This window comes from Carlito syrichta, unplaced genomic scaffold, assembly GCF_000164805.1.
Source record: "Carlito syrichta isolate Samal-C Ts95f unplaced genomic scaffold, Tarsius_syrichta-2.0.1 Scaffold308260, whole genome shotgun sequence".
Lineage (NCBI taxonomy): Eukaryota > Metazoa > Chordata > Mammalia > Primates > Tarsiidae > Carlito > Carlito syrichta.
Window position 1 is genome coordinate 343,912 of NW_007252356.1, and position 25,727 is coordinate 369,638.

Genomic DNA, 25,727 nt, shown 5'->3' on the forward strand with positions numbered 1-25,727 from the left:
AGAGTGACTGGCCTTGGCAACTCCTGTCCCACCTCCCTCAGTGAAAAGACTGGTCTAGAGACCTGTCAGAGGATGAGAGTCTTTTCTTGAGCACTTCCCTGAGACTTTATAATTAGAGTATTAATAGTTAGCTAGGAATATCAGGGCCGGCCTCTCTGGAGAGGTGACACTTGAGTTCTGAATGAGAAGGAGACAGCTTGGGAAGAAAGAAGGTTCCAGAAGAAAGGATGAGGTGGTTGGTATGATAGGAGCACAGTGGATGAGGGAAAGTTGGCAGGAGCCTAGTAAGTCATGATGGAAGCAGGGAGACCAATTGAGAGGCTGTTACAGTAGCTCAGGTGGAAAAAGAAGTTAACTTGGACCAGGATGTTAGCAGCGGTGAAGATGCAGTGGGTAGATTTGGAAATAGAACCTAGGAGATACATTGATGAGTAGCTTTGACCTGAGTGACCATGTGAATGATGGTGCCATTTAATGAGATGTGGGAGGACCCTGGAGGGGGCAGGGAGAAAGTACAAGTATCTATTGCTGTCTACCATCTATTCAGTTCTTTGGTTCAGATGGTGAGTATTGTTATTTGCATATTTGAAAGTCTATTAAAATGCTTACATGTATTAATACATCTAGGGAGTAAAAAAATATGTAATCATTGCCATGAAGACTGAGAAGACATGATAAATTCAACTTCCATTCTTAATAAAAACTCAAAATATGAATAGATTTATACTTTTTTTTTTGTGAGACAAGGTCTCACTCTGTCACCCAGACTAGAGTGCAGTAGTACAGTCACGGTTCACTATAGATTCAGCCTCCTGGACTCAAATGATCATCCTGCCTCAGCCTCCCAAAGTACTGGAATTACAGGCATGAACCACCATGCCCAGCAATACTCTCAATATATTTAACATTATTCTAGCATCATGCTTAATGGGGAAACACCAGCAGAATTCACCATTATTATTTAACATTGTACTGGTGATACTAACCAAAACGATTAGACAAGAGAAAATAAATCAGAGGTCTAGGAACTGAAAAGGTGGAAGTAAAACTATCATTATTTGCAGATGATGTCACTGTGAACCTAGAAAAGCCAAGAGACGTCACTGAGAAGCCCTATAAACAATATGAGAATTCTTACAGTAGGTAGCAGAAAATAAAATACACAGAAATCAATAGCTTTCATATGTACAATTATCAGTTAGAAAATATAATGGAAGATGCTCCATTTATAATAGCAACGAATAAGACAAAATACTTAGGCATAAACTTCACACAAAATGTGCAGGATTGATATAAAGAAAAATGTAAAAACATCACTGTAGGTTAAAAAAGAAAAAGACATCTTGAATGTTCATTATCCCCCAAGTTAATTTATAAATTAACATCATCCCCAAAAAACCTGACAGAATTTCAAGATTAAACCAACTGATTATAATTTCTTTAAATAAGCAAGAAGAGCAGAAAAACTCTAAATAAAAGGGCACTGAAGGGAGGACTAGGTATCAAATATACTAAAACAAATTACAAAGCCTCAATAATTAAAACAATGTGGTTCTAGCACGACTCAAGAGGCAGGTGTTAACAGAAATTCTAGAAGTAAACCCATTTGTGTAACAGAGTTTCATATTTGATAAAGGTGGTATCTTTAATTGTTGGCTGTGTTGCCAGACTATTGGCTAACCCTCATACATTCACCTCTGCTTTTATAGTATTACAAAGTACACAGCTAGATTATACTCCCCAACCTTCCTTGCAGTCAGATGTGGCCACATGACCATGTTACTGCCAAAATGGCATGAGGGAAGTGGCCCCTTCTGTACTGACACAAGAAAACATCCTGCGTGCCTCCTCCAAGCAATTTTTTTTCTGCTATCTGCAACCGGGCTTGTTTGAGACGCACAGATGAGGACAGTGCCCTAAAGCAGGGGTTCTCAAAGGAGCTTGGGAAAACACAGCTTGCTGGGCCCCATCTCCAGGGCTTTGATTCCACAGGTCTTGGATGGAGCCCAAGAATTTACACATCTAGCAAGTTCCAGGTGATGCTGAGGCTGCTAGTGTAGAGAAATAAAACAGAAGATACCTCAGTCCTGAATAACAAGGGCAACAGACAACCGCTGACCCGAGAGAGAATATGTATTCTGAACTGGTAGGTAAAAGAAATAATCTCTGTCTTGCTTAAGCCATTATATCTCAGAGCCTCTTTGTTGTAACACTTCAGCCTTACATTAACTAATACAGCGATGAAAAGACGGCTGTTTCAATAGATCATGTTGAGATAAATGAGGAAAAAAATAGGCCTCACACACCATTGTCATACACCAAGATAAACTCCAAATGGATTAAAAAAAAAATGTAAAAATATAGCCATAAAAGTAAAACCATAAATATAAAAGAAGAAAACATGGGAGAATTCTTTTATAACATGTTGGAGTAGGGAAAAAAACAAACTATGACTCAATATCCAAAAGCCCTAAAAGAAAAGACCAATGAAATAAAACTACACATTTAAAAAAAAAACTCTCTGTATAGACAAAAAGCAAAACACCATGAGTAAAATGAAAACACAAATGACAAAGTATTAAAAAAAAAAAGACTTAGTTACTCATATAACAAAGAGCTGATCTCCCCAATATACAGAGAGTGCCTACAAATCAATAAGAAATAGACCAATAATACAAACAAAACGTAAGCAAAGGAGACCTATGAATAGAAAATGCACAGAAGAAGGAATACACATGTGTCAAACACATGGAAAGGTGTTTATGCTCACTCAAAAGGAAACTACAAGTTAAAACTGCACAGGTTTTAATTTAAACATTAAAAACAACTCCTATAGGTAATTACTTGATAACATTTCCTCATTTCAATGGATACACTTGTGTACAAAATTAATCATTCAGCCAGGCATGGTGGCTCACACCTGTAATCCCAGCGCTTTGGGAGGTAGAGGTGAGAGGACTACCTGAGCTCAGGGGTTCGAGACAAACCTGGGCAACTTGGTGAGATCTCACCTCTACAATAAATCAAAACGTTAGCTGGGTGTGGTGGTGCATGCCCGTAGTCCCAGCTACTTGGAAGACTGAGATGGAAAGATCGCCTGAGCCCAGCAGATGGAGGCTGTGGTGTTCATGAGCATGCCACTGCATTCCACCCTGGGTGACAGAGTGAGACTCCTACTCAAAAAAAAAAAAAAATTGGAAAGGAGAAATGAGTGGGCTAAGATTCAACCGTGGGTATTGTTAATAAGCACAGTAAGACTTCATTCCTGGGGGCAAGCCAAAGTGAAATCACATATAGTTTTCCCAGTGTTGCGTCTAGAAAAACACGGTCTTAGAAGCAAAGCCTATTTGTGACATCAGCACCCAAGATAAACTTATCTCCTGGGTTCTTTTACAAGAAATACTGTTAATGCTGTAGATTTCTTCTAAGTCCCTACAGAATAAAGAGGGTTGTGAATGGTGCGTGGCAGCTGCTTCTGTGCAGGAAGTCACAACAGCACCATTCAAGGATAAGGTTCTCTGATGAAAACTGACATGAAAATTGTAAGTGTTATTAAAATTCTGGGACATTGTGGTAATTTAAATTGAATGATGCATGCTGAGAATTCATATTCAGGAGAGACTCCAAAGTCCTCTCAAAATGATATTTGAAGATGAAACTGAGAAGGCACAAGATTTTTTCCAAGTTTTGGCATGAGCTGAATGCTGCATTTTCTGCCCAGGCAGCTATTCACTTACTTACTTGACTATTGATTAGTCTCTGTCTCTGTCTCTGTCCCTTCCCAAGGAACCCTTCCCAAAGGTGCTTACGGACTCAGAACGGGAACAGAACGGGAATCCCTGCGTGAGTTTTCCCGATTGTCTTCAGCAGGTGGGTTGGTCTCAAATATCTAAGGCTGCCATGACTAGAAGCCGGACTCCTGAATATTCCTGCATGAACTCTCTTCACAAAATGTGGCATTTCATTGAGACACTTGCTCCATGGACATGTATCCAAAAGAGCATGATCCTAGGATGAATAAATAAAGAGAATTCCACATTAGGAAGTACCAGGTAATCTTTATTGCTGTTGGATAATAAACATGTCAATTCTCTCCCAAATTGATCTATTGGATTAGCATAATTATCCAAAATCCCAGCAAGACAGAAAAACAAGCTTATTTTAAAATGTGTATGGAAAGGCAAAGAAATTATAAGAGCTAAAACAATTTTGAAAATCTATAATAAGCTGGGCGTGGTGGCTCTGACTGTAATCCCAGCATTTTGGGAGGCCAAGGTGGGAGGATCACTTGAGGCCAATAGTTCATTCAAGGCCAGCCTGGGCAACATAGCAAGACCCCATCTCTAAAAAAAAAAAAAAAAAAAAAATAGCTAGGTGTGGTGGTGTGTGCCTGTAGTCCTAGCTACTCAGGATCCTTGAGCCCAGGAGGTCGAGGCTGCAGTGAACCATGATTGCACTACTGCACTCCAGCCTGGGTGACAGAGCTGAACTCTGCCTCTAAAAAAGAAAAAATAAGAAAAGAAAAACTATAGTAAAGTGAGAGGAATCACTCTACCCGATTTTTTTTTTTTTTTGAGTTGGAGTCTTACTCCATCGCTCAGGCTGGAGTGCAGTGGCATGCTCACGGCCACTGCAGCCTCAACCTGCTGGGCTCAGGCAATCCTTCTGCCTCAGCCTTCCAAGCAACCGGAACTACAGGCACGAGCTACCATGCCTGACTAATTTTTTGATTTCTTATAGAGATGTGGTCTCACCATATTGCCCTGGGCTGGTCTCAACCCCTGGGCTCAGGCAATCCTCTTGCCTTGGCCTCTCAAAGAGCTGGGATTACAGGTTAGAGTCACTGCACCCAGCCCACTCCACCCCATTTTAAGACTCACTACATAGGTAAAAATAACTGAGACAGTGTGGTATTGGTGGAGGGACAGACACATAGATCAATGGAACAGAGTAGAGAAGCTAGAAATAGACCCATACAAGGACAGCCAACTGATTTTTGACAAAGGTGCTGAAGCAATTCAATGGAGAAAGGATAATCTTTTCAACAAATGATGCTACTAGAACAATTGGAGATCCATAGATTTTTTAAAAACCCTCAAACTAAACTTCATACCTTTAAAATGGACTCAAAATGGATCACAGATGGAAACATAAAACTACAAAATGAGTAGAAAGAAAAACAGAAGAAAATTCTTAGACCCTAGGGTTAGCAAAGCGCTCTTAGATGGACACCAAAAGCATGATTCATAGAAGGAAACACTGACAAATTGGACTGCATCAAAATTTACAATGTTTTCTAAAAATTACAATGTTTTCTGCAAAAGACCCCACTAAGCTGAAAAGACAAGCTAAACTGAGAAAATATTTGCAAATCACATATCTGATAAAAGATTTGTACTTAGAATAAAGAACTCTCAAAACTCAACAGTAAAAAAACCATCAATTGGCCGGGCTCGGTGGCTCAGCCTGTAATCCCAGCACTTTGGGAGGCCGAGGCAAGTGGATTGCCTGAGTCCGCGGGTTCAAGACCAGCCCGGGCAACTTGGTGAGACCTCGCCTCTACAATAAAATTAAAAATAAGCCACGTGTGGTAGCGTGCACCTGTAGTTCCAGCTACTTGGAAGGCTGAGGTGGAAGGATCACTGGAGCCCAGCAGGTCGACGCTGGGATGGCTGTGAGCGTGCCACTGCACTCCAGCCTGGGCGAGAGTGAGGCTCCGACTCAAAAAAAAAAAAAAACTGGTGAAATCGGAGGAAGGTCTGTGGATTGTAGCAATGGCAGTGTCCTGGTTTTGTACAAAGTTACACCAGATGCTACCATCCGGAAAACTGGGTGAAGGGTGCACTGGACCTGTCTGTTTTGCAATGTCCTGTGACTCTACAACCGTTTCAAAATTAAAAATTTAAATAAAAGTTTTATTAGAAAATACATTCTAATTGTATAAAATGTGTGTAGACCAGCAAAGTATAAAACAGCAAAAAACATAATTTCACCCAGAAGCAAGAACTGTTACTATTTTAGCTGGTTTCCTTTCAATCTTCTATGTTTTCAAAATAGTTGAGATCATTCTGCATGCTCAAATGTAACCTAGTCTTTCGTCTGCCCACTAGAGCAAGTATTTTCTGCATGTTCCTAGTAATTGTAAATGGCAGCTTAGTATTCTGAGCACAGTATACAAATATTTTAAAACATTAATTTAGCTCCAATTCTAGTTAGAAGGAACAGGGTGAGCAAAAACTGAGGCAAGGCGGAAGCAAGCTTAGGGGTTGTGTACACCATCACATCCAGCTATAGTCAGGGCTGGGAAGTGAAAGCCGCAATGGGAGATGAGTACCACACCATATAATTTGGAATATAGATATACCACCACTCTGAAAAACTGGAAACCTGGTCGTGGCAACTCTAAGTTGGGATAATGAAATAAGGGTAGAGAACAGGGAACTCCTGGAGTTTAGGAGTGAAAACACAGGCAAAAATCAGAAGCCAACAGATTCCTGAGCGAACCCCAGAGTTGATTCTAGGAAAGTCACACTAGAATTATTTTCCAGGTGCATCTGTTGCAACATCAAGTTGGGGAAACACAAAAGAAAACCGACTAGGCTCCAGGAGGGTAAGGACTGACTCATCTGAATTCATTGCTACGTTTCCCAGCGACTGATGCTCAGGCAGACACCAAGTCAGGTTTCGAATGAACCCAAAATCAACCTTCACCTTGTACTCAAAGATCCTATCTGGCGACTGGGGTCGGGAGCAGTTCAGAGACCATTCTGCATCACCACTAACACTCATCAACTGACGTGAGGTACACGAGATGGCTGTTGTGAATAGAATGAGTGGGAAAAGGAAGCGAAGAATAGAGGATTTCCAGCAAGATACGAGAGGTACTTTACTTCTCGCCAGAAAAGTCATCTTCAGTGCCAGGAAAACAGTAACAACCCCAATAAGCCATGACTGTATCTAAATACAGTAAAATTGGGACTGAATCTGGATATACATCCACAGAAAACCTTAGAATAATAGATGTGTCAGCCGGGCTCGGTGGCTCAGCCTGTAATCCCGCGCTTTGGGAGGCCGCGGGTTTGAGACCCATCTGGGCAACTTGGCAAGACCTCATCTCTACAATAAATAAAAAAAAAAAAATTAGCTGGGCGTGGTAGCACACGCCCGTAGTTCCAGCTGCTTGGAAGGCTGAGGCGGAAGGATCGCTGGAGCCCAGCAGGTCGAGGCTGCGGTGGCCGGGAGCGTCCACTGCACTCCAGGCTGGGCGACAGAGTGAGACTCTGACTCAAAAAAAAAAAGAAAATAGATGTGTCAGTACTGATAGACCCACTTAATGACCCTTTGAAGAGGGGAAGGAAATAGAGGATAGAGTATCAGTACTTCACTGCTTTTTACCATCAAACAGTATCTCATTTTATGTATATACAGTGTTTATCCATTCACCAGTTGATGGACGTGAGTTGTTTTCACTTTTTCGTTACCATGACTAATGTCATCAACATTCACACATTAACATTTTCGTTTCTCCTGGGTAGAATTCTCCTAGGAGTGGAATTGCTGAGTCATATGGTAATTGAATTCTTGAGACTATTTCGTGCTCTTCATGTCGGCTTGATTGTTCCCCCATAACGGACATCTAAGTCATAAAATATTCCTCCACAATATAAGCATGCTCTTTGTCCCAAAAAGTCCTATCTCAGAATATTCTACAGAAAAACTCAGTCAAATGTACAGAGAAAACTTGAGGAAAAAAATCAATGCAAGATAAGTAAACTGAATAGTCAACATAGAGAAGTCACAGTAGCAAGACACTAAACATGCTGAATACCATAAACTGAAAAGAGGACAAAACACAGGGCAGAGCAGGTTTAAGTGTACCCAGAGTCGTGTTCTGTTAGAATGAAAGAGAGAAAAACAAAACTCAGATATTCTTAAAGAAAACTACCAAAGTCCTGTATCTGCAGTGAATGGAACTTCTGCATTCTGGTGGAGAGGGGATGAGGCCACTGTCCACACCAATATACTAGTCAATGAATTTTAAAGAGCAAGCCCGTGGTCATTCAAGTAGGTCACTTAGAGCATAGGGGCAAGGGAGACACATTTATAATTTTTTATTGATATTTGTTAAGCATGAAGACATTCGACATTTTCAGACATGCAAAAACACAGCTCCTATAAAGCCATTTTTAAAGTCTTGAGTTAAAATTCAGCCAAGAGATGAAGAATCCAGGAAACATGCTAACAGTGAAGAAGTGACAATAGCATTTAAGTGTCTATAATATAATTAAAACGAAACCACAGAAATTAACGTAGTGGTATGTAAACATAGCAGATTTGGGCTGTCATAACCCTAACCATGCTGGTCTCAACTAAAAATGTAGGCAATTCCCCAAGAGCAAATTGTCTTTAGTGCTCATTCGTAAATCACACAAAGGGGATTATCCTTAGAATCCAATTTTACTTCGGTCACCTTTCTCCACATTTTCCAATCCAGCAATCCTCAACAACCACTTTCCATAATTTGACTAAGTTCAGACTCAACGACTTCTTTTCTACCTCCAAAATACATATTGCATTGTTTCCAAAATTCTACCCTAAAAACGTAGGCTTATTTTGAGGTCATGGCTGTGAAAATGGTTAACTATTCAGCCAAGTATTTCCTTATGATGCAAAAAAAAAAAAAAGGCTGAATATACATACTTTCACTATATTGAACCATATGAAACTACCAATATGATCATTTTTGACCCCAAAACACCAAGTTTTTGCAGTTCAACCTAAACTCCATCTTAGAAGTTAATTTATGCAGTAATGGCTGTCATACAATCTCGTTAATTGGTAGTGGCTACCTGCAGCAATATGGTCAAGAATCACCCAGATCCCCAATGCATTTTTTTTGAGACAAGGTTGCACTATGTTGCCCTAGCTGGTGTACTCCTGGCCTCAAGTGAGCCTCCCATCTCAGCTTCCTGCGTAGCTAGGATTACAGGTGTGCACCACTGTTCCTAGCTCAAATATATCCTTGATCCCTAAGTGGTTATTATCACTTGTTGGATTACTAATGGACTTGTTCGCTTTACCCTACTGAATTCTCCCACTGCTTGACCACCTTTCATATCACATACTTCAAAGGACAGAAACTCTCACCTCAATTAAGTTGCTTAAAAAGTATCAACCAATTTGTAATACATGCTGTACATCAATAAGGATCTTTTAGTTTTCTACCTTCAGGCCAGGCATGGTGGTTCATGCCTGTAATCCCAGCACTTCGGGAGGCTGAGACGGAATTATTGCCTGAGCCCAGGAGACCAGCCTGGGAAACATGGCGAGAGACCTTGTCTCTACAATAAAACTAGCCAGGTGCAGTGGTGCATGCCCATAGTCCCAGCTAACTGGAAGGCTGAGGCAGGAGGAATGCCTGAGTCCAGCAGGTCAAGGCTGCAGTAGCTGTGATCACGCCACTGCACTCCAGGTTGGGCAACAGAATGACACTCTGACTCCAAAAAAAAAAAAAAAAAATCCCATTTCACTCTATTTCAAACGAACACCATCTCCATAGTTTTCACTACCAACACTTAATGGTACCAGAATAATACTATTTCCAAGAGGCATCTCAAAAAATAGCACTGGACGGCAACCAAAAAATTCCATTTTACAATTCAAATTAAGAGCACAACTTTATTTTCACCTCTGAAAATAAACCACAATTGACAACAACAAAGGAGACTGTGCAGTTCAACTTTTTATTTTAATAAAATCAGAATATGCACAGCACATGCAGTGCTAGCATCTAAACTAATACAATAAGCAATTACTAAAGCTACAGTGACTTGAGGTTCAATCTTTACATTCAGCAAGTTTAAATCCATTCTTACATTAATTTTTGAAACCTTATTTATTAACTGAAAATATTGCTTGCTGATAAAACTTGCTCAAATGCTATCGCTGAATGTACAAGTCACTGATTATGCCAATACAACAAAGATAACCACATGTTTGAGGATTGCAATGTGCCAGACATTCACTGAAAAAAAAAATACACACAACTAAACAAAACTCACACAACAAACATCTGAGAATCTGGACACTTCATATCAGTGTTTTGAAGTGTTTTCATTAATATCTTAAGACAAGTGTATCAAAACCTTGGCATGATTTAATTTCAAGTCGCCAATTTTGTTTTTACTAACATCAGAAAGTTATGGCTACACTGCCAATGCCGGGTCTGCTTAATTTGACTTAAGAGTTTAATATGACTTAACATTAAAAGCTCACACTACCCCGAAATATATAATTTCACGCATACGGTGACATTCAACATTCAAGTGCCAGTGTTTTTGTACTGTCTTTTGGTCAAGTTTCTTTAAACTTTCAAAGAATCACTTTTAGGCTTACAAAAATAAATATTTGTCAAAATGTTCAATAAATATTACATAAAACTAGCAGCAAAAAGTATCTAGAAATCTGTCGTGTGCAAATAGTTTTCTTCCCAGCTATCATTCCTATGGTCCCAAATAAATTTTAGAATCTAGTCCCATCCCCTTCCTAGACAAGCTGCGTTCAACAATCTCCAAGAGACAAAATAAGATTGGAAGTTTAAGGACACGCACACAAGACATATATATAAAATTCTCTGAATGTGCAATAAAAGAAGTACTTTGTAAAAAGTTATGGGCAAAATGTACAAGGGCCTAAACCTAGACTAATTGAAATAGCACCATAACAAATGACCTCAATACTGTCAAGTGCACCTACTTAATAAAAGTTTTAGAACAAGGCACAATACACTTGAAAATCTATTGCACTTTAGGAAATTTTTGCCGTCTTCCTATGCCACTGTAAAAAGATTGAGCGTTTTGATCACCGCATTCTGGCCACAAAATTAGCACAGAATTCAAGTGGCAGAGGCATTTTAGTGGTGGACAATGCTCATCTTTGGCCAGATTTAGCATAAACAGACTATAAATACAATGGAAACCTATGCAACTAAAACTGACTAAAACTGCACTGTAGAGCAGAATTGACACCTTGTGCAGTTATGTACATATTTCCAACCTGTGTGATCTCAAAGATTTCAGTTTGTAACTCTTCTGGAGCCATTTTTACAAAGTCTATAGTAAGCCAGTTTAACATCTCAACGCAGCTTGAACAGAGTAATGTGAATCGGCATTTAAAATAAAGCCTGCTGCATAATTCTTCCTGTTCATACCCTCTTGACCAAAAAACATCAACACTAGCATGCGTTATTAGACCAAAAATCATCCAGGGCCCTAACGAGGGCTGGTCATTGCTGTGGTCAGCCATTCTACCATTTCAATTTCATTTATGGCAGGCATTTAAAAAGTCTAAGTAGATGAATTCTCCTAAAAACCTATTTCAAGTTATCAGACCTTTCAACGTTCCCTGTAATAGTATGCCCACATTTGGCTAGCTCATAATTAATGATCTGCCTAAACATTGAAAGAGGAATTGCTGTATTTACTTGCATTAACTTTGAAAACAGTGCTTTGAATGTATGCATGTGTATCCATACATCACTTCATCATGACTGGAATGGCTTGTTTAAAGACTATCAGGTTCTAAATACCTATCCAGGATAGAGTGAGCAAATCAGAACTTTAACTTAATACAGTTTGCCACATTAGAAACTAATTCCATTAATATGCTTCAAGACGTTTGTTGCTTGTTTTCCCCCAATCTGCAAGTATCAAAAAGCCCTAATGCAGGCTACCGCAATAAGTATTTTCCTTGTAATATTTATGGATGAATCGATGATTCCTGTTAAGTTGTATCACACCTGTGTGCCAAGGTTTGATTTTAGCCCAAGTTCAGTAAATTTATTTTGTCAAAACAATTGATATCTTGAGCATTACTGAGCCAACAGGACATCAAAATAAAAAGTTGTCTAAAGTTAAAGGCACAGTACATTAACAAACAAATGATCCTCAGTCACAAAATTATAAATGCAGTTTGGGGTGGGGGTAGGCGGGAGGGGAGTTAATCCAAACTACAGCAATGAAGTCTTCAAACCACCTTCCGAACAGGGCTGCTGATTGTTCCTTTCATCTCTTCTTGTGACCTTGAGCTCCCTTAAAAAAAAAATTTCAGTGGAGAATCACAGCTGGTAATGTACTGCGAGTTCTTGAAGCTACACAAGGTATAGTCTGGCTAAGTTACATGTGGTTTCCATATTAGCTTGTTTGGCAGGGCGACCTACTGCGAAGCAGGCTCAGTTACCCCACCAGTCAACCCCCTGGGAGTTATAATTTCCTCCATATCCATCACTGTTGTAAAAGCCTCCATAGCCACCTGATGAGAGATTTGAGAGAGACAGAAATTAATGAAGTCGTCCACTGTTAAATAGTCAAAACCCTTCCCCTCTAAGTACTTTGATGTAAAGTTAAAAAAGCAACCTACAGTGCTGAACTTTCCCAACGCCTAAAGAAAAAAAAGTCTTTCCCAAGACAAGAGCACTACCTCCACCGAATCCTCTGCTGCTGCCGTGGCCACCTCCACCACTGCGGCTGCTGCTTGTGCGGCTGCTGCTGAAGCTGGAACTGCTGGCACCGCTACTTTGGCGGTAGTCTCTGGCACCAAACCCTCCACTAAATCTACTGCTGTAAGAAAAGAGATGTATGTTAGGTCACATGAAGCCGAAAGTCCACTAAGTAACCCGATTCTTATTAAACCTTCCCAATGACCAATCTGACTTCTCCATTCAAACAACTCCCCCTCCCAGCCCTGTTTTCCTTACCAGTGGTTTCAAAGGCCTTAGTAGTAAAGGGCTGACGCTAGCTTAGTGCCTTATCCAAAGAATCTAGGCAGCCTAAGAAAATTAAGCTTTTTTTTTGAATTGCAGTCTCACTCCCGTCATCCAGACTAGAAGGCAGTGGCACGCTCATGGCCACCCCAGCGTCGACCTGCTGGGATCCAGCTATCCTTCCACCTCGGCCTTCCACACAGCCGAACTACAGGCGTGCATTACCATGCCCAGGTAATTTTTGATTTATTGTAGAGATGAGGTCTTACCCAGTTACCTGGGCCAGAACAAACCCGCAGGCTCAGACAATCCACTCACCTAGGCCTCCCAAAGTGCTGAGATTACAGGTGAGCCGCTGAGCCCAGCCCAGAGCAGACAACTACGAAGTGTCAACAAACACCCATCCTCCTGATTACATGCCACCTACACCTCACCTCTTAGAACGTCCACGACTGCTACCCTTGTAGTGGTGTTCATAAGCCATGTTTTCTAACCAGGACGGCACTTCTTGTTTAGCTTCAACAAGAAGATCCAATAAATCCTTAGTAATATTTATGTTCCTCTCGTTAAAGAATGAGGTGGCTAGGCCTAAAAGGGTTCCAAAAAAGTACATAAGCAAAGGTCTCTCGTAAAGTGACTTAGTATTCTTACTTTCCTATGTAGAAAATCAAGAATATTTTTTAAAAGGATTGCAATCTGACATGTCACCAGTTCAAAGTACTTTGAGCAAAACCTAATCCATCTCTTTTGTTAAGATATATTTTAACTGCATTCTTTGGAAATGGATAGATTCCAATATTATTCTTTACTGCATGCATCACAACGAAAAATGGAAACAGTCAGACTATCAAATAATCAAACATTTACCAAGGTTTCCTACACGTCCTGTACGGCCAATGCGATGTACATATTCTTCAATATCACTTGGCAAGTCAAAATTGATAACATGTTTCACATTTGAAATATCCAGTCCTCTTGCTGCTACCTGGAAAATAACTTCTGTTAGGTATGGCCCACTTATAAGAAAGCTAGTTATTTTAACATACTGAGCTTAAACAGAAATAAGAATATTATACATACTGCTGTAGCCACTAGAATTGGGCTTTTTCCTGAGCGGAACTGGTGAAGGGCCTCTTCTCTATCTCTCTGAGATCGGTCTCCATGGATACTGGTACAAGCATATCCTTCATGGTACAGGAAATCTTCCAGAGAATCTGCACCCTTTTTGGTCTCCACAAACACTAAGGTCAGTGAATCCTTGCCTAAAATTGAAAAGTTACAAGGTTTCTCACTAATATGGCTTAGTTCTCTTTGTACTCAGTAAACATGCAAATACAGAATTAAAATAGACTGTTTTAGATACAAAATTCAGCTAGATAGGAGGCATAAGTTCTAATGTTCTACAGCATTGTAGGGTGACTATAGTAAACAATAACTTACTGTATTTTTTAAAATAGTTCAAAGAGAAGATTTTGAAGGCTAGCAACACAAGGTGTGAGATGAATGTGCTAATAACCCTGATTTGATTATTACACATTGCATACATGGATGGATGTATCGTATAACCTCATAAACATGTACAATTATGTGTCAACTTAAAATATATATGTATTTTAGCCGGGATCGGTGGCTCAGCCTGTAATCCCGAGCTTTGGAAGGCTGAGGTGAGTGGACTGCCTGAGCCCACGGGTTCAAGACCCGCCTGGGAAACTTAGCGAGACCTCATCTCTACAATAAATCAAAAAATTAGCCAGGCATGGTAGCGCACGCCTGTAGTTCCAGCTACTTGGAAGGCTGAGGTACCGGAGCCCAATAGGTTGAGACTGCGGTAGCCGGGAGTGTGCCACTGCACTGCAGTCTGGACGACAGAGTGAGACTCCAACTCAAAAAATAAAAAAATAAATAAAATTAAGTAAAATATATATGTATTCCAAATGAATAGACCATTTTAACAGAATGTTTTGATGAAGAAGGAAAGAAAGGTGATCAAACAGTTTTTTTTTTTTTAAAGAGATGGGCCTCAGTATGTTGCCAGGCTGGACAGTGGCTATTTACAGGCACGATCATACCACACTACAACCTGGAACTCCTAGGCTCATGCGGTCTTCCTACCAGAGCAATGCTAAAATTATTCATAATTTTACCTGTTGCATTTAGGAGGTCAAGCAAGAATGACCGTTTGTCTGATTCTTCCACCCAAACTACTTTCTGTGTGATGTTCTCAGAAGTAGAGCCAACTCTTCCTACAGCCAAAAAGATGTATTCATCCAAGAAATCACGAGCAAGCATCTGAAAGAAAAAACAAATGTTTTTAAAAATTATCTGAGACAAGCAAATTTCTAAATACGTGAAATTTGCATCATCAAACAGTACCTGTATTTCCTTAGGAAAAGTAGCACTAAACATCATAGTGTGGCGGACACCCTTTGGAGGCATAGTATCTTGTTCAACTATTCTACGTATTTGAGGTTCAAACCCCATATCCAACATCCGATCAGCTTCATCTAACACCAAGTATCTGTTACGTCATGAAAAAAGACACTGAGTTCAGAACTTGAGAAGTCAAGAGATGATTTTAGTATGGCTATATCCATAATTACATATTCATTAAGTTACATTTCTCATACTGCATGATTTGACAGACACAGCACTATGTGCCACTAGATTAAGTCATCCCAAGATCAGTCAAATTAGCTCTTACTCACTTGACTATCCCATGAGCTCATCATTCTCAGCATCTACTAAAAAGTTACTGACTTTTCAACATTAAAATTACAATGAACAAACTTTTTATAAGCTAGATGACTAAACAGATCATTTGTCAATCTTAAAATTTAGACAATGCTAATGCCATAATGGCCAGTTAACTTTTAAAAATTAACGTTGCACCCCATACGTTTAAAAATTAACATACTTGCAAAAGTCTAATCCAATCTTTCCTCTTTCCATCATATCCACTAGACGTCCTGGAGTAGCTACTAACAAGTGGCAGCCACGTTCTAAGTCTCGAATCTGCTGACCAATATCAGCACCACCATAAACCACACATGGACGAACTCTAGATCGGTACGAAAACTGTAAGCAAAGAAATCAACTTCAAGGTCCAGATTTTTACATGGTCATAAAACATTTCATTAGAAACAATGAAAACGCTAATAATCACTGAGATGTATACTTACTTTCCTGGCTTCTTCATAGATCTGTACTGCCAATTCTCTCGTTGGTGCTAATACTAAAGAGATTGGGTATTGTTTGCGGCGCCCATACCTTCCATTTTCCTAAGAAACAGAAATAATTTACAAGTTAACTCTACCACCCTTTTAAAAAAGTTCATCACAACATAATTGCCTTTTGTAACTTACAGATTACCTACTTGAAACCTGTTTTTTTTTATTAGACAAACTGAAGTTTCAGCATCATTTAGAAAGCTCTCTCAATACCACCTATCAAACTCTACAGTAATTTTCCACTTTAAAAAGACACATTTACCTTCATGGCCCTCAAAGCCTCGCCTGGACCATCTGAATAAATCTGACTCAAGATGGGCAAAAGAAATGCTGCAGTTTTTCCAGACCCTGTTTTAAAATTAAAAAAAAAAAAAAAAACAGCTGCTCATTACTTCTGAACAGACATTGGCTGATGACAGTGTTATTTAACTGCTGTTATTAATAGTAATTAGTAATTTTACTTCATGCCCCAATTAATTTTCTAAAAAGTGACTTTCATACTCTGACTTCTCTTCAGATTGCGTATCTTTCACATTTAAAAAAAAAAAAAAAAAGTGATGCTGGTCCATCTACAAACAGGAGTCAGTAAACTGAGACCCAGTCTGTTTTAATTTTGTAAGTAAAAAACTTTGTAGAATATAGTCATGCCTAATAATTTATGTATCATCGATGGCATCTCACACTACAGCAGCAGAGCTGAGTAGTTAGTTGGCAAGAAACCACAGGTCACAAAAACCAAAACTATTTTACTGTCTGGTCCTTTATGGATAAAGTGTGAAAATGTTTTACTTTTATCAACTGAGCGTACCTGTTTGGGCACAAGCCATCAAGTCTCTTTTCTCTTTGATAATAGGAATAGCATGCTTTTGCACTGGAGTCGGGCGAGTGTAACGAGTAAGTTCAATGTTTCCCATGATAATTTCTCCCATCTCAACATCACTGAACTGTTAAGAAATTCAATTAGGTTAGAAATGCTATCTGAAGTCACTTTTATACTAAAAATGGAAATAACCAACAGCCAATTTACAATTTAGTTTACAGTTGCTTTAATCTCAAGTAAAATCATGTTACATTTTGAGAAAAACCAACCTCTAGCCTTAATCCACAGTGGAGAAGATTGGCTGGGTGTGGTGGCTCACGCCTGTAATCCCAGCATATTTGACCCATTTTCTAGTTCAGGTAATGAAAGATTCATAATGGTGACACTGAACTCTACCTCTTTCTTTCCACAAACCTATGAAGTGTCTGGTCTCTCTACATATTCCTTTAGGAAGCTCATCTCATTCTGATGTAGCATGAAAATATTTACACTTCACTCTGTTGTCTAAAAAGGTCAAGCAAAAATACTTACGCTTTCAATATGTGGAGGACAGTTGTTGCCTGTTGCCTCAACTGGAATGTCATCATATTTCTCAAAGTTAATCCCAGTGTTGCCTCCAGAGAAGAGTTCCCTCAAATCAAAAGATTGTTAAGTTTATTTCGTATACTAGCTAATAAGGCTTCATCATAATTAACATACATTTCAAAAACTTACTGTTCCAAGCGTTCACTTGGTGGGAGTGGTTTTGACCAATCATCTTCATCTGATTTGTCACACCAGCGACTGTTTCCACCACGTTCAAATTTGCCAAAGCCACTTCTGTCACCACGGCTGCCAATGCCATCATAATCACTCCGTCCACGATCATCAAACCTGAACAGCATGAGCAATTAATCAGAATCATATCATTTAACCACTGTGAGATTCCTACTACTATCTAGAACTCTACCTGGAGATTAGCTAAATTATTTATTATGGTTAACTATAAAGATATTGACAGTCCAGTTCTGTCTTATTCTTATTTGACAAATAAGGCTCCCTAATTAACCAGATTGTATATTGCATTTATATAACTTCATTTTCTAAAATCAGTATCTTCCTTTCTATTTCTATAAAGTCATACAGCCTAAACAGGCCTCATACATGCCAAATTAAGAAGCAAGTCTTCTATATTTAAAATTGGCACATAGCTCACACCTTCATTTAAAGTACTTATAAAAGAAAATAGCACACCAAATATCAATTGTCCTAGTTATACTAGGTTGTCACTTTAAGGACAATTCACCTGTGTGACAGATTTTGGATAAAAGGTAAACAAATAAACCTTACCTGAATTAAGATGTTTTTAGTTTTAGGCCTGTTTGCGAAAAATCAGGACACAGGACTAACCACAGCTATTAGGCGCATGGGGTCAGTTCACCACACTTGTGTAATCAAAAATATAAGGTGTTTAAAAATTGTCACAGAGAGTCCACAAAATTCCCAACCAAATAGGCCATTCACTAGATGAGCTTACTGTTTCCAATAGAACATACACAACTAAACAAATAGAAAAATAACTGATTTCATTATGCCAAAGAACACATCCATATTTTCATCTAATTTCTATGTTTTCTATGTCACAGGTTCCAAAGACCTCTTACAGCTAAGAAAATACAATGATTAAACAGACAAAATGCTTAACACCTAAATAGTCAGGATGAGGACTTACCAAATTAAAAACCACCAATCCTAAAATACTACAGTACACATGTAAGGTGAGAAGACAAGAAATCACTTACCTCCCCCTTGATCCACTTCCACGATCACCGAAGAAACTAGACTTCCCTCTTGAATCACTACGGGATCCAAAACTGCTGTATGCATCCTTATCTTTGCTAGAACTCCACCCTGAACTGTCTTTATCGTAGAATCCTTCAGTTAAAAAAAAAAAAAACACAAACCCATTTTATTGTATTAATTAGAAACAGGAACTATGTTGAGGTAGTATCAATCATTCTGAATATGAAAGCCTGTATTGACTCTATCTTATCTCTGTGGGCTCAAGGTTCAATCTCAAGGTATTCTTATCATGGTACTAGAAGAGAACCAAGATTTAGAGCTAGTTTACACCAGTACACAGCTTTTTACATTTTAAATTCCCTCCACCAGAACATATTGTGTACCAAATCAAGCAATCTGACAGCCTAAGAATGTTCTTGAAGGAATACTATCTCTAAGTGGTCAATACTCTTGCCTGTAGCACAATGATTACTTTATATGACCATCATGATTTCATTTCCATTCACTTTATAGGTGGCGAATGAGTTTACTAGGAAAGTTACCATTGCTTCATGTTTCTTAGAGGCGGTATTCTTCTTAAAGTGTCAGATTACTTGGTTTAATATACAATTTTTAGTTTCAGTAGTAAAACGTACACGAACAGTGCTTTGTACACGACATACACTTAAAGATTTAAAGACAAGTAGAGGGTTTAACTGGCTTCAACAACACCTCACTAAATAGAGATAGTTTAAGTTGAATTACTTTCCTTCTACCTTCCCCATTAGCCCAGCCACATCACCAACAGCCTTTGCTAGCAATAAAGAGTTACATTAGATTGCTATATCTCGTCCAGCTCTACTGCTTCTGATTCCTTTCACTGCAACAAAAAGGGGGAAAAAAGCACTAACTAAACACGAGGATCAATTCCAGTTTGTATATGCTAAGAAATACTGAGAACACCAGTGATGATAAAGACAAACTCTGCAGTAACTTCACCTAAAAAGAACAAGATTACAGAAATCGTAGATATCCATGCATTGCCAGGGACAGTGACACTAATACAGACTACACAGGGAGATGAAAACGACGGCAAACTGGGTGGGCCTCCCCCATCTCTCCATCTTTCCAATTCTGCCTTCTTTGTTCCGTATCTTCCCACCTCTTGACCTTTAAATAGTTTTCCTGACCTTCCCTTTTCCTTCGAATTTTATGGAATAATACAGCACCCAAACAGTCGTCTCATAATATGAAACATATACTAGATATCTGTCACTACATTACCAACTTAATGAGAAAAGACATCAGGTGTTGTAATACATTTTGAACAAAGCCTGCCAAAAGCAGCAATTAAGGCAAGATGAAGCCAGAGAATCGTTCCCAACTTACTAGGAACGTGCCCAAACTGTTAACTATTCTATGATACGCCCATCTTCAATTTAGGCATCTTTGCAAGACAGAAATAACTGGTTTGGTTTACACAGTAGACCAACCTCTTCCAAGCTAAAACCATGCTTGAGTGATTAGATTAAGTACAAAGCTAGTGAAATGACACAAAACCGTGCCCTCTGCCTCAGAAGAGTTCGACATAGGAATGCATAATACCCCACTGTGTTTAACAATAGTTATTCCCAAGTTAGTAAGTCTTAATATTTGAACCAGTCCTGATGGATACATAGGACACAATGTTTACAGACTTCCAAGTTGCCTCATTTTCCTTCAGCTGTGACTAACTTCTAAATGCAGCAAGAATTATACTTACAAAATTGCTTGTAAGGACTTACCTTTAGTAGCTTCTCTGTTTCTTAAGTGAGGAGGGATATAGCGCCCTTCTAAGAGAAAATAACATAAAAGTAAATGCCAAAAACCTTCCATTTGAGTTTTTACCAAAGTTTTTGCTATGAAAAAACGGTCCTGGATTTAAAAAAAAAACTCTAGCCTTCCAATCTGACTAGAGAGAAACGTGAATTTAAATTTAATGAGTTACTGCTTCAAAAGGAGAATGCTAAGAAGTTTGATAAGCAAAAACTTAATTTGGAATCTAATTCTTGAAATCCACAAATAAAATACATTTAAGCCACTAGTGGTTACTTAAAAATGTTTTTTAAAGGTCTGCTATGACTTATGAGAATTGTTATATAAGCTAAGAGGAACACTTACGGTATTAAGTATTAATAAATAACACAACCATCAAGAGTCTTTTGCTTCTATGCTATTAAGTTTCAAAATTCACAATAAATATATGTGGAAAAGCTGCAAATAGTAGCTGATTGGTACGAACTGAGAGTTTAAATTTGGGGCTTGCCGAGTTTAAGGAAAGTCAACAGTTATGAAAGCTGGCCAGAAGACAGCCTAGACTCTGGATGAGAAGCAAAAGCAAATATGTAAATTCAAATAAAGGAAAGTCGACTTGCTTTAATTACTAGTAAATCTGCCATTTAACTTTCTTTTTGACTTCTGGATTATTTTTTTAAAATCTATTAGGGGGCAACCCCCTTGGGTCCCCTCCCACTGCGGGAGTTTTTCTGTTCTCTCAATAAATCCCGCTTTCAAAAAAAAAAAAAATCTATTAGGATAATCAATTCCTAAAAGATTCTTAGCATGACAATATAAGGTGAAATTTAAAGCATGCATCAAGTAATTTTGTGCCAGTGAGACTCTTCTTGCCCAAAAATGAGGCCACATCACAGCCTATACTCACTGTTGATTTTAAGAGCTGGGAAAAGACCTAAGCTGAAGCAGAGGTCTATGCCAAATAAACCACCAGGATCCTCCACCTTAATACTAACCTCGAACAATTCTCCAAATAGCCCTTTCTTTTAAAGAAAACGTTTGTATCTAATTTTCAAAAGGACAATATACATTGAAAACTCCTAATCACCACCCCCAAATTCATTATAGTCTTCTCATATTAGTAGGCTTCATGTTCTTCAGGAGAAAGGAATAGCTGCAGTTGATGAAATACGTGCTCCCTGAACTGAGTTTAATTCTAATCAGTTCACTCTAACAAGAATAGTCACATCCCCAAGACCTCCAAACTGGGCTCAAAATTCATAATCAAATTCTTCTACAGATAATTTGTGTACTGCATGAGGTTCTTTTTAATAGCTGCTTTACTCAACAGAACCAGTCAATCTTTTATTATCAGAAAGGCCACAGTGCTTTAGATTGATCACTAGATACTACGTAATTGTACATAACACTAAGTCTATATTTCTTTACACAGCAAAAATTTGAGGGCAAATTTCTTAAATTTAGTAAGTCCAATAAAATGTCAAGATATTGGGCTTTAATATTTCAATAAATCCATAAAATGTTTTACTTACTGCTGGCTGTACTTCCTCCACTCTGATTATCTGAAGAGTTCAGGTCTAGGCCAGCAAACTAGAAGAGAGTTAGATGGTTAGCAGCTCCTGTGCCAAAGTGCGACCTGCACTTCCTAGTACCACATCCTAGCACTGCATTCAAATAGTTGCCCTGTCTACCACACAGGGCTGATAAAAAAAATTCTTAATGAGAACGTGACTAAGACTTTGAAGTCTGTAAAGCTCTAAGCAAAGGCAAAATAGTAGTACTGTATATACTGCAGAAGGCAGCAAACCAAGATGCTGGTGCTATCCAGTAGTCAGTACACCTAAATTTAATCCATTCATTCCTAATGCAACATTTTCCATAGTACAAGTTCCTAATTTAGCTGAAACTTAGTTAACAATGAATCTCAAAATTATTTTTAAATGTCAAAGAACTAAAGGATTCATTTTAGTGCCAGTCATAAACGTTTTCAATGCCACCAATTTTCTACTTGGAATTATTTTAAATCTAAAAAGCACACCTGAAAGAACGTCAGGACAAGCTTCAAATTCCTTCATCCCCAAATACTGCACAAGTATTTTAAACCAGGCTAGTACTCTTAAGAACAAAATATTAGCAATATATCTGCCACTTACAGAGAACAATGTTAAGTACAACCCTGAAGCAGTTACCTATTTATTCTACTTTAAGATAAGTTCAAAGACAATAAATGGCACAGCCAGCACTCAATACTCTTGAAGAGTAGAGTAGGGCATTTCACTGCCTTTAATCTCTATTTCCACCCATCCCCTTATACTGGTAGCACAAAAGTCAACATTCTAGAAAAAGGTTACATGCTATCTTGGGGGAGGGGGAGGGAAGGACCCGGGGACGACTGTACATGGGAAATGGGAAAAGAATTTCCGTTTTTTCAAAAAAGGTCACAAAAGACCAAGTCACAACCTGTTTGCAAAATAGATATGCTATATGCCATAACATTTTTCAGAAATCCTGCGTTAAAAGCTCAATATGATACTGCCAAGCTGCAAGCATCATCAGTGGAGTCGCTGAAAATTGCAAACAGATGTTATGCCTTTAAAATAAATAAGATTAATATAAGACTTCAGGTACCTTATTTCCAAAATTTCTATTAGCATAAACGCTGCCATGCTTTCTCCCTGCAGTCATTTAACAAACTGATACTTTAAAGCACAGATAAAACACAAACTTATTTTTTGCAATTACAGTGCCAGGTTTTGTTTTAAATTTTACACTGTGGCAAAATAAACTCAGTAACTTTAAATGCGTCTGTGTAAATTGTTAAGGTCATATTGTCCCGATCTTCTCAGCTACTATTTTGAATGCTACAAATTTGAGTCCCTGAATGCATAATTCTTCCGAGTTAAATTTTAAAAATTAAACAAGGCTCATTGCTACATAGAATCGTTAAAAAGACACCTTCTATATGGAAAATGTTAAAACTGGGGATAGCCTGTGCTCCTGATATCTGATTTTAAAAATACCTAGGTTCTATTCAACATATGAAGTGTCCACAATATGGAGGATTTAATATAATTGGTTCATCAACGGGAGAAAATGCCCCCAAAGGAGCAGATCGTTAAATCCCTAAAAAAGAAAATCACGTATGACTACATCACAGTCTGTATTCAATGCATTTGTGTCACTATACTTCGTTTCGGTTATTCTGGAGTTCGTGAAATCAACTCCCTATCTCCTAATCACGGTAGGCAGAAGTTTATTTAAAGGCTCCAAACATCCCACAGAAGAGCTTATCTGAAGCCTAGTGTCACTGTTGCTGAGGGATGCAGACTTCCTGCCACCAAAGCCCATAACCCCCCCTCCCTTCTCAGATCACACGTCCTCTTCTCTATCCCCAAACCCTTAGAGGAGGGGATTCTGGTTAAGACAACAGACTCGGGGCCTCTGACCTACTCCAAAATTTGACTCCACAAGCAGGACCACGCCAACAAAACCGTTTAATTCGCCCTCGAGTCGGGTATTTCTACTCTGGCGAATTCTGGATCAAAGTCATTAACATGAAGACACTCATATAACCCGTGGTACAGCCCCCCTCACTCCCCCAAAAAAAAGAAAGAAAGAAAGAAAAACAACGCGCGGCCCTTGGCTAATTCGCCATACTATCTGGGGCAAATTAGAAGGAAAGGGCCGCGCTGGCTCCCTAACCTCCCTGATGTCTCCCGCCTCCCGCCGCGTTCAACCTCTAGCTCTAGAGCCCGGCGCCAAGGCGCACGCAGCGGCCCTTTACTCCCTCCCCGCCCCGCCCCCACTCCTCCCCGAATCTTCTGCGTCACAAAACTTTCCACTCCGGAAACGCGGCCTCCCGGGCCGCGGCGCCGTGCCTGCGACGACCCTGCGGAAACTGGGTTGAAGCGAAAGGGCCTGCGGAAGGAACTAGATGCCCATTCCATCCTCCTTTACCAGGCCCTCGCCCGCCCGGGGCCCGCTGCCCAGGCCTCTCCCACTAGCGGGCCATAGCGCCGCCCAGTACCACACAAAAGAGGCCGCCGCCATTCCCCCGAACCAAGGCCACCCCCCCCCCGCGCCGCCCCCTCCCACATTCCAGGGCCGCGTTCCATCCTCAGCTCGCGTGCAAACACCGGACGCCGCCGGGCCTCCAGGAAAGGAATCCAGGCTGCGCGAGCGGCGAGGGCCGAAGCCTCCAGGCGAAAAGGGTCCCCATTAGCGTACCGCCGCGCTGCGCACTCCCCCCACCCCCCACGGGTCACTGATCAGTCGGGTTTCGCGCGTGCGCGTCGCCGTGAGAGCGCGCGCACCCCCCTCCGCCCGCCTGCGCACGCACACACAAAAGCCGCCATTGTGCTCTGCCCGGGGACAATACCGCGGGCCCAACCCGGGCCCGAGCGACAGTCACAACCAACATTCCTGCCGCCTCCCTGTCCCCCCCACAACCCCAGGGCACGGACACTCGCCAGCCCGAGGCATCCAGGAAATAGAAATGAAAGGTGCCCGTTAACGCTGCGCCATAAGCCAGGTTAGGTCAGGGAAGGTATTCATGCAGCGGCCACCCTGGTCGGCTCTTTGCGGCTCACCTGCTGGTCCAGCCCGAGCGCATTTTCCACCGCCACATGACTCATCCCTGAAGAGTACCGAGAACTCGGAGTCTTCCGCTGCTGAGCTGGTGTTTGTTTCACCGCGAAGGCCCTCTCACGGGAGAACTGCGGCTCTGGAGCGCACAGCGCGGCCACGGACCTAATATACCCACTCGAAAGACTGCTACGTCAGCACGTAAGACGTGCACCTCCCTCTCCCGGCAGCTACGACTTCTGCCCGGCTACTGCGCGCTCTCAGTCCTAACCTCGCGGGATTTCCTAGTTCCGTCACCCCCCGCCCCCCGTCGTCCAGCCTCAGAGCCCAGAGCGCCAAATCCTGGCCTCCTTCGCTTGAGCTTTCCCTTCCTCTGTTCTCCGCGGTACCTTATTCCCAGGCCTGGAGTTCTCGAGATCTCGCGAGAATTTGTCTCCCGCTTTCCGCCAGCTACAAAGCTTTTAAATTCAACCAAGGCCTCTTCGCTTTTCTTTCCTCCCCTATGCACCCGGCTTTCGTTCTTCCTTTCTCTGTCGCACTCTCCCTTTCTCTTTCTCTCAGTCCCCGGGCTTTGAGATGTTGTGGGATTTCTCCGGTTCTAACCAGCCCTCCGCGTGTAGCCTCCCCGACATGGGAGCTAGGCAGAAAGGGGCCCGACAGCGAGAGGGCGGCAGGTCACGTGGCCGCAGGTGTCGCGCGCGGTGGCCATTTTGTGAAGCTGTATACGGCGACTTGAATAGAATGCTCGGAATGGGGGGGAGGAAGGGAAGGGGAAGAGGAG

The 25,727-nt window shown here is 40.4% G+C and overlaps 1 protein-coding gene across 6 annotated transcripts; it reads right to left on the minus strand.

Moving 5' to 3' along the window:
• Positions 1-9,667: 9,667 nt before the first annotated feature.
• DDX3X (DEAD-box helicase 3, X-linked) lies at positions 9,668-25,330 on the minus strand. Of its 6 annotated transcripts, none has more exons than XM_008065375.2 (17): positions 24,952-25,291; positions 21,895-21,952; positions 20,353-20,400; positions 18,589-18,721; positions 17,522-17,680; positions 17,339-17,438; positions 16,796-16,931; positions 16,250-16,335; positions 15,940-16,038; positions 15,675-15,835; positions 15,134-15,278; positions 14,905-15,049; positions 13,841-14,022; positions 13,628-13,745; positions 13,195-13,348; positions 12,478-12,617; positions 9,668-12,309 (listed from the first exon to the last, which is right to left on the minus strand). In XM_008065375.2, the coding sequence occupies exons 1-17, from the start codon at positions 24,994-24,996 to the stop codon at positions 12,230-12,232; spliced, it is 1,989 nt and encodes a 662-aa protein (XP_008063566.1). In that variant the 5' UTR covers positions 24,997-25,291; the 3' UTR covers positions 9,668-12,229. The 6 variants fall into 6 exon arrangements, with proteins under 6 accessions (XP_008063566.1, XP_021571865.1, XP_008063567.1 ...); XM_021716190.1 differs by having other exon boundaries at positions 9,671-12,309; positions 13,195-13,276; positions 24,952-25,330; XM_008065376.2 differs by having other exon boundaries at positions 9,671-12,309; positions 12,478-12,614; positions 24,952-25,330.
• Positions 25,331-25,727: the final 397 nt, after the last annotated feature.